At 37.6% G+C, this 8257-nt stretch overlaps 1 protein-coding gene across 1 annotated transcript; it reads left to right on the top strand.

Moving 5' to 3' along the window:
• The first annotated feature begins 391 nt into the window (after positions 1-391).
• On the top strand, positions 392-8051 carry LOC104460492 (chromosome unknown open reading frame, human C5orf28). Its single transcript, XM_010082987.1, has 2 exons — positions 392-775; positions 7293-8051. The coding sequence occupies exons 1-2, from the start codon at positions 452-454 to the stop codon at positions 7626-7628; spliced, it is 660 nt and encodes a 219-aa protein (XP_010081289.1). The 5' UTR covers positions 392-451; the 3' UTR covers positions 7629-8051.
• Positions 8052-8257: the final 206 nt, after the last annotated feature.

The following is an 8257-nucleotide window of genomic DNA, read 5'->3' as shown; positions in this document are numbered from 1 at the left end:
TGAATCTTTTTTTTTTGTTAAAGTGTAACGGAATTAATCTGATGAATATCATATATTTAAGACCAGGAGGAATCTTGAAACATATTCAGTGTATTATCATAGACATATTTCAAATTATTTTGTAAAATTAAGATTTCAGCAAGTGCAGTCGGAGTATTCTATGTTACATAGGTGCTTGTTCTAATTCAAACAGGACGCGTGTTTTAATTCAGAGCTGTAGCATTCAAGTCAACAAATTATCTTTATGGAAATAAAAAATTCCCTAGGAAGATTAAGTGCAAACATTGAATATGGGTTTTTTATGCTCAGAGGTATCTGTGATAACAAATGCTTTGCTAATGGATTTTTTTCTTTAATAGTTTTCTTTCTGTTCTCTGGCATTTACAGAACAACTGATGATACCGAGGACAATGCACAGTGTATACCCTGATGACATTTTGTGTGCTGTGACATGGTTTTTGCCATGGCATCTGAGTCTGAAAAGGCACATGCTCTTCTCCAAACTTTCAGCGCAGCTTCAGTTATTTCTAGTCTAGGTTTGGGAATATTCTGCTTTGTAGCAGACAGACTTCTGCAGTTTTCCTTCATTCAGCAAAATGACTGGCTCCGAGCCCTGTCCGATAATGCAGTGCACGGTATACTTGGGATGTGGTCCTGGGCAATAGTGATTGGACTCAGGAAGAAAAGTGACTTCACTGAGGTCACTCTGGCTGGCTTCCTTGCTTCTGTCATTGATGTGGACCACTTCTTTCTTGCTGGCTCCCTGTCGTTAAAGGTAAGTCAATAGATCAGTGTTTGTTTACTTTCTTCACCACTGTTTACTTTATTGTTCTTCTACCATATCCTAAACAAAAAAAGTTCCAATGATACTTTAATTAGATAAATTTCTACTAGAGATACAGCAATTACGTTTGTATGCAGTTGTTATGATTTTAAAAGCCCTGAAAATATTTTACATCTACTGTTGAGCTCTGCTCCTTACAAGGCTCTGAATAGAAGAGTTCTGAAATCCCTTGTACACAATATCCGATGTGCATCACATAGTTGCTTTGTTATCCAAGTTCAGCAGTTGAGTGCTGCCATGCACACTATGTCTATGAAGTGGATTATTCCATTTCTGTTTACAATAAGGGGTAGAAATATCTGCAAAGTAGGTAATCCAGCTGCTGTTTGGTTTCATTCAGTCTTACTGAGAAGCAGTACATTTGGTTTTAGCCAGCCCTAAATATTTTTCCCACAAACAAGCTGTATATGGGCTGTCGCCTTTAACAAGGCAGTCTGAGTTTGCCCTTAAATATAGTTGGTTGTAAAAACAAAATAAAGCAAGTGTCAAACTTTTTAATAAAAGTAAAAGGTGAATTGGCTCCTGTTAAGGAAGATATGTGATCATCATCTATTTGCAAAACTGCTTGTTAGGACAGCATTTCTCAATAGGATTGGTACTACCAGATTATGGCATTCTTTTTCAGTCAGTCTCCAGTGGTTTAGGTATGTCCTGTTCCTGCTTCACCATTCACACATGTACATATTTCCTGTTTTCTTGCCTCCTCCAAACATACATACCCAGCTTTCCCTGACCACAACAGTCTGCTGTATACTCTCCAAACCATTTGCACCTTCTGTAAGCTCTGGCTGTGCCTGCCCCAACTACAATTCTCTTAACGTTCATACGTTAGGCACACACTCCTCGCCCCCAGCTAGCTCCTGATTCCCATAGCTAGAGCCCTGCCACTGTTGCTTGTTATCAGGAATTTGCTCTGCTCAGCAACACAAGTCCTCACAGTTGGATTGATTATGCTGGTGTTGCTAGCATACGTGTACGTACACACTACTTACTCTCACATCCCTGAAGTTGTACAACCCCACATACAGATGGACCTGCCCAGCAGAAGGAGAGGATACCAACCTTCATCCATTCAACCAGAGCGTAACTTAGTTGTTTGACTGTCTTGCCTTCTTTCTTCTCCTCCAGCTTGTTCATAGTAGTGTTACACTCTTCACAGGGATGACAGAGGGACTAGCTCTTAGGAAGTAGAGGAAGGAAGGAGATGGAGGGAAAATTGATGTCCTTTGTAATCCTTTAATTAAAGAAGAACCATGCAAAATGTTTTTTTAAAATATGTAGGAGAGAGCTAAATACAAGAAGCATTATTGCTTATAGTTGGGATGTAAAAATCAGACTTCAAATGGGAAAATACTTCTTGTTTACATACAATATCACTGTTTGTTGTAGAGAAAAGATATTTTCCTATTTGTGCATTTGGTCAGTGTCCCCCTTGTCTTTGACAAAGAGGGCATTTTCACAGAATCACAGAGTGGTTGTAGTTGGAAGGGTCTTCTACAGATCATCTTCTCAACCCCGCCTGCTGAAGCAGGCTCATGTAGTGCTTTCCAGCCAGGTGGCCTCCAGCATGTACTGGTGCCTGGGGTTGTTTCTACGTAGGTAGTCCCTAGTTCTCCCTCTTTCTATACTTTTTTTGTATATGGAAATACTGTAAAATTATAAAACTATATAAAGAAAAGGAAACTTAGTTTGGTTGATTAATGCTTCCAATAATATTAACATTTTAGTATAGCATTTAAATCTATAATTATTCTAATGTATATTTTCTTATTTCAAAATCAGTAAATGCAAGTAATGAATGGCTAGTTATTAGACAGTATTGTTAAAGTTTTATTGCTAGTTTTTCTTGCATTTGAGATCACCAGTATGTTTTCTCAATTATGACCACTAGATGACACACTTCACCAATGTTTGTTTAGAAAGTTGAGTATTATATCATAGACCTGGGAGGCAACCTGTCTCCTTGCTGCCTTCAGTGAGGCAAGGTTAAATCTGCTTACACTTTCCATGATGGTGAATGCTTGTGTAGCCTGTCCCTAGTATCCCAAACAAAGTAAATAATTGCAATTTCATGACTTAATTTGTTCCTGTGTTGTTTCCATTTCCAAGCAGCTAGAAATTGTTTTTTCTAATCTCCAGCCTAAAGTATTGTTGTTAGATCCTGTTTTCTTATTCTTTAAGGCCTCTCTGTAAAAGATAGGTGATTGCTGTGCTCTCCCCAAAAATGTTTTACAAATCAGAAGTACAGGATGTTGCAGTTAGAAGAATAACCCTTTCATAGCCAAACGTATTTAGCTGAGGTAGTGAGATGCCCAAACTCCTCTCCCTTCCATGTGTTAACTGGGCTAATAAAGGATCTTCACCTGTAAACCATATTCCGTGTAGGTCTTTTGACCCTTACAGCAGTAACAGCATTATTCTTACAACTTGCAGAACCATTATGCTTTACCAAAAATCTCTTCTTGACTAAACAACTTGCAAAAATATTTTTTCTAAACCTCTTACTTTTTTTCTCATCTTCTCTGATTGCCTTTTGCCTAAATGATCTTTACAGGGTCCTATCCCAAACCGCATACAGTATTATGGTTGAGACTTCATTTGAGCCAAATAGCATAGATTAATTCCTTTTAATGTCAAATGCATACAACACTTCTATCTTTTTTAAAAAATATGCGTTACAGGTTTTGTGTGTTCTTGCAATGCCATCAGAGTCTTTTCAGTTTGTGATATAATGTAATCCCCATAAGCTTTTCTTCTGTGCCGCTGCCTGGCTAGCTATACCTGATTTTAATATGTTATTTTTCTTTCCTCAGTTTAATATGATGTGCCTTTCAGTTTCATGTCGTAATTTCAGGCTGTTGCCTGTGTAATTTATTACTTCATGGCGTACACTTTTACTATGTGTTTGTTATTTTCAGTCCCATTCTTCCTCTCTAGATTGCAGGATTGAGAGTAACTGAGTAAGAAACTACAATGTTTACTGCTTATGCAACACATTACTAAGGAACTAATAAATTAAGAAATCTAATTATCCACACCACTATTACTAATTTGTAACAATAGTATTTTTCACATTACACAATTATCTATAAAGCTCTTTATCATCACTCTTAAATCTGATGATGGGTTACTTTTTTGAAGTAAACCTTTTATGCAGCACAAGGCAGTATTGCCTTCTACCTCCAGTTGCTGCCTCCACACTGCTCCGGTCATCTGCTCCTGTCTGACACAGCTTGCTGCTTGGATCATTTGGCTGTTGGGCTGTTTTTCACGGTGTCATCATTATTTTTCTGGAGTATTCAGGGTAAATAGTCACCTGTGATATTTATATGTTTACTCTGACAAGTAGTTGTGTACCAAGTAGCATGTGACCTGCCCTTTTGCCCACATTTTTTTTTGCAACAAGTTTAAACTCTACAAAGGCTCTGCTACTTAAAATTTGTACTTTTTGTATTCCGTGTAGTTTTTACTGTATAGTTTTTACTGTGTATTATATCTGTGCACACAAGCATAGAACAATCTAAGAATCCGTATTTGAAGAATCCGTTTCATTGACGAGCCCTAAACGTGAAAGGTACTGCAGCCTGCCACCATACTCAGTAATGCTGATAAACCAGAGCAGCATGATGGGCTGCTCCCAGCGTCCCCCAGGACTGTAGCCCAAACACTTATGTTGCAGAACAGACATGCAGAAATTGCTAGCTTGCTACTTAAGACTCATCAGCATCTAAAAGTTTACAGAGAATGCAACTGGTGGCAAACAAGATTGTACCAGCAAACATACATAACGTAGCTGGTTAGGGTGCCACTGTTGACCAGCCTGGGCTGCCCTGGATCATTTCTGGAATTGAAGAATAATATTTGCACACACATATACAATTGATTTAACATTGAATTTATAGATCAGCCTCAAAACTAAAGACTTCAGGCTTATGAAGCATCATGGAACATGAGTGAGGGAGCCCATGTTGTTACATAAATTCCATGGTGTCACTTTGAGCATTAAAGCAAAGAGTTTGCATGGGTTCTCCTGCATGCGGTTGTTGTCTACTATCTCCAGCTGCTCACTGTAATGTATGAGAGGGGCTGGAGGAGCAGCACCTTCAAGATCTTGCACCTAATTGTACACGTAGGCAAATGGAAAAGTTAATTTGTGTTGTGAATAAATTCTGTTTGCAATTGCAGCCTGACCTCTGTCATGGTAGACATCCCCCGAAATCTACTCAAACCATGATCATCTTTTTCTAGGAGGTTTAAGGCAGAAAAGTCTTGTACTATGTCTTTTTTTTTTAAGGTCTGGTGATTTCTAAAGGCAAACAAATTTGCCTGTTAGGAGAAAGAGTATAAGAGCTTATATTGCCAAATAGAACTACCTGTCTGTCTCTTGGGCTTAGCAACTGAAGGATGTAAATGTTCCTCTAGTTATACAGTGTAAAAGAGAAAACAGACTATTCTTCTCTCAGAACTTGGGCAACAGCCTTTCAGAAGCCTAGTGACTGTACTGCAATTACAAAATACGGTTTTCTCCTGCTAAAATTCAGTGCTCAGGTTTGCTGTACAAACAACCCTGCCATCTAAAATTTTGTATGAAAAAAAAATTTAAGCATCACCTCCCCAGAACTGGATAAAGATTGGCACTAATGCTGATAAATTGCATACATAATTAACATTCAAATTCTCCTTGCTCACTGTGTTGCTGTTGGCACCTAACCTCCACCGGGCAGAGGGAAGAGAATCATTTGACCTTTGTCACTGTTTTTTTCAAAGTGCAGAAATAGGTCAGGCTCTTTCTGACAGTAAGAAAAAATCTGACTATCTGTGTAGGGTAGGTGATAAACAATTTCATGATCACAAGATTTTGCTACTTTAATCTGTGAACAATCTGCTTGTATGAAACAGAAATTAAGTTGTAGAGAATGTACGCTTTGCACCAACTTTATGAAGTTACGTCCATACCATTACAGTTAAAAGTTGTTGAGACAGTTTGTGTGCTTTTTAATCCTGTCACCTGATCAAGACAGTCACGGAGAAGCATGTGGTGGGAAGCTAATAGGGCAAAGCTTTCTGCACACCTTTTAAAGTTGGCTGTTGTTTAGAGCACAGGCTATTATATTCTAATGGAGTCCGTAAGTTACCATCACTGTTTTTCTTGGCTAAGGCTGCAAAGTTTCCCTTACAGAGAAGACAGGATTCCAAGCAGTTGTCTAAGTTATCCATGAAAACTTCATCACGCTGTTGCAGAGTCCCACAGTCAGGTACCATAGCTGTTGAATCCTGCAACAATTAACACAACTGAAGCATTAATGAGTTACTGGCTAGTGTCTTGTAGCGATGCTTTGTTTGCTTTCTGCAGTATATGCAGTGAGGGGTGTGTTCAACATAACAATCCAATGCACCATCGTGTGCAAAGAGTACGTCTCTGGTGCCTGTTTCAGTCCTTCCAAGTGTTCACCTGTATCTGAATTGAGACAATTAATATTACGTCAGCATCTGTATAGATCTTTTAGTAACGTGCTATCATTTCTCCTGTGCTTTAGGAAACAACAATCTACTTGTTGGCTGCTTAGAAATCCAAAATACTGTAATTTAATTTTCTTTTACTATCTTTGAATTTTTGGAGATAGTTGTAGCAGTTGCTAGTAAGGACATCCAGAATATCTTCTCAAGTATGTATATTAAATTGATAATTACCACTTCTTAAACTGGTTAAATTTAATCTCCCTAGCTAGACGTTCACCTTAATTAAAACCAAATGTCAGGCTTTCAACTGAGTTAACATTAAACAAGTTGTTAAAATAAAAAACCCAGTCACAAATTATTCAGATGTTGGCTTCTGGACTTGTCTTTTGCCTGTCCGTAAAGAATACTGTGTCAAGGCAATCAAAATACATGTAACTTAGATCATATTGTGGTTGTACTGGAAATTACTGTTCTGCTTTAGATATTGTCCAACTAAAACAACTTCACAGGTGCTAACTGTAATATAATACAGGATGTACTTTTGAAATAAATGCCATTAAAGCATATGAAATATTTCAGGTATATTGTATGGTTGTTTTCCTATTAATTATCTTGACATTAAGTACATCTAATGAGTGCAGCAGACTAGACAGGTTTCTGTATACCACATGACTCTATGACAAATAGCATACCTCTTCCTCCCTCTTTTGCCGTCAGTAATGCTTAGTAGGATGCATGATTCATATCATACAATAGAGAGAGAAAAGCCTGTCCCAGCACCCTCAGCCCTGCTACTGACTGGGCAGCACACAGCTGTCATACCTCTAAATAATCGTGCTGTTGATTTTGATCAACAGTGGAAAGGAACAGTATGTTTTTCTTTGCACTTCCACTTAGCCACTTGATGATACACCTGTAAACATCCAAGAAACACTTATTTTCTTGTCATGGTTGTAGCCGTTGCCAATTCTGTTTTTCTTTTCTGCAGGCTGCTCTGACTCTTCCACAGAGACCACTCCTTCATTGTTCTACTGTGATTCCTGTTGTGGCTCTGACATTAAAGTTTATTATGCACCTTTTCAGGCTTAAGGATTCATGGTGCTTTCTTCCCTGGATGTTGTTCATATCCTGGACTTCTCATCACATCCGTGATGGGATTCGTCATGGCCTCTGGATCTGCCCATTTGGAAAAACTCCTCCTTTGCCATATTGGCTGTATGTGGCAATTACAGCATCTTTACCTCATCTATGTTCACTTATTATGTATTTAACAGGCACTAGAGAATTAATGTCTATAAAACATGGAATCCACATTGATGTATAAGAATGATCACTCTTAAAGGTTGTTTGTATTAGCACTTGAAATAAGCTGCCTGTTTATCACTGAAGTGGTTTCCTTATGTTTCCTACAATTTCTGAGTTAGGCATTTTAAGCCTGTGGAGCCAGTTACAGCTCCTGTGTCAATTCCTTGTGGTAATAGAAACCTATTTAATGAATGGTAATAATTTTATATCTTAAATTCCCCTTGTAAAATATTTGGTCTTCCATTATATTTAATGCATAGCTAGTTGATTTATAAAGTACTTAGTCTCTTTCTGTAGTAATTACATTACATTTTACTGCCATGTTGCTGTTTGTCTTATCACCATTCACTTTGGATTTGTATTCTGCCTTTAGACAATACATTTAATCTAGATAGCATTTGTATAGTACTTTAAAAATGTAAAGTACTATATAAAAGCTAAGTATTAGGGAGAATTTAGTAGTGTATGGTGCTTCTAAAAAACATGTTAGCCTTTTGAATTTATTTATTTGTTTTCCTGATGGACTCTTGTATTCACCTGTTTTAAAAGAAATACTGTTTGTATTTCACAATGTGCAACTGTGTATCTGCACCTATTTGAACATTGGTATCATATAGTATTTCTACTAAATTCTATTACTCTGTAGTT

The sequence above is a fragment of the Pterocles gutturalis genome, unplaced genomic scaffold (assembly GCF_000699245.1).
Source record: "Pterocles gutturalis isolate BGI_N339 unplaced genomic scaffold, ASM69924v1 scaffold12635, whole genome shotgun sequence".
NCBI classification, from domain to species: Eukaryota; Metazoa; Chordata; class Aves; order Pterocliformes; family Pteroclidae; genus Pterocles; species Pterocles gutturalis.
The sequence above is the reverse complement of the archived record's forward strand: the minus strand, read 5'-3'. Positions and strand labels throughout refer to the sequence as shown.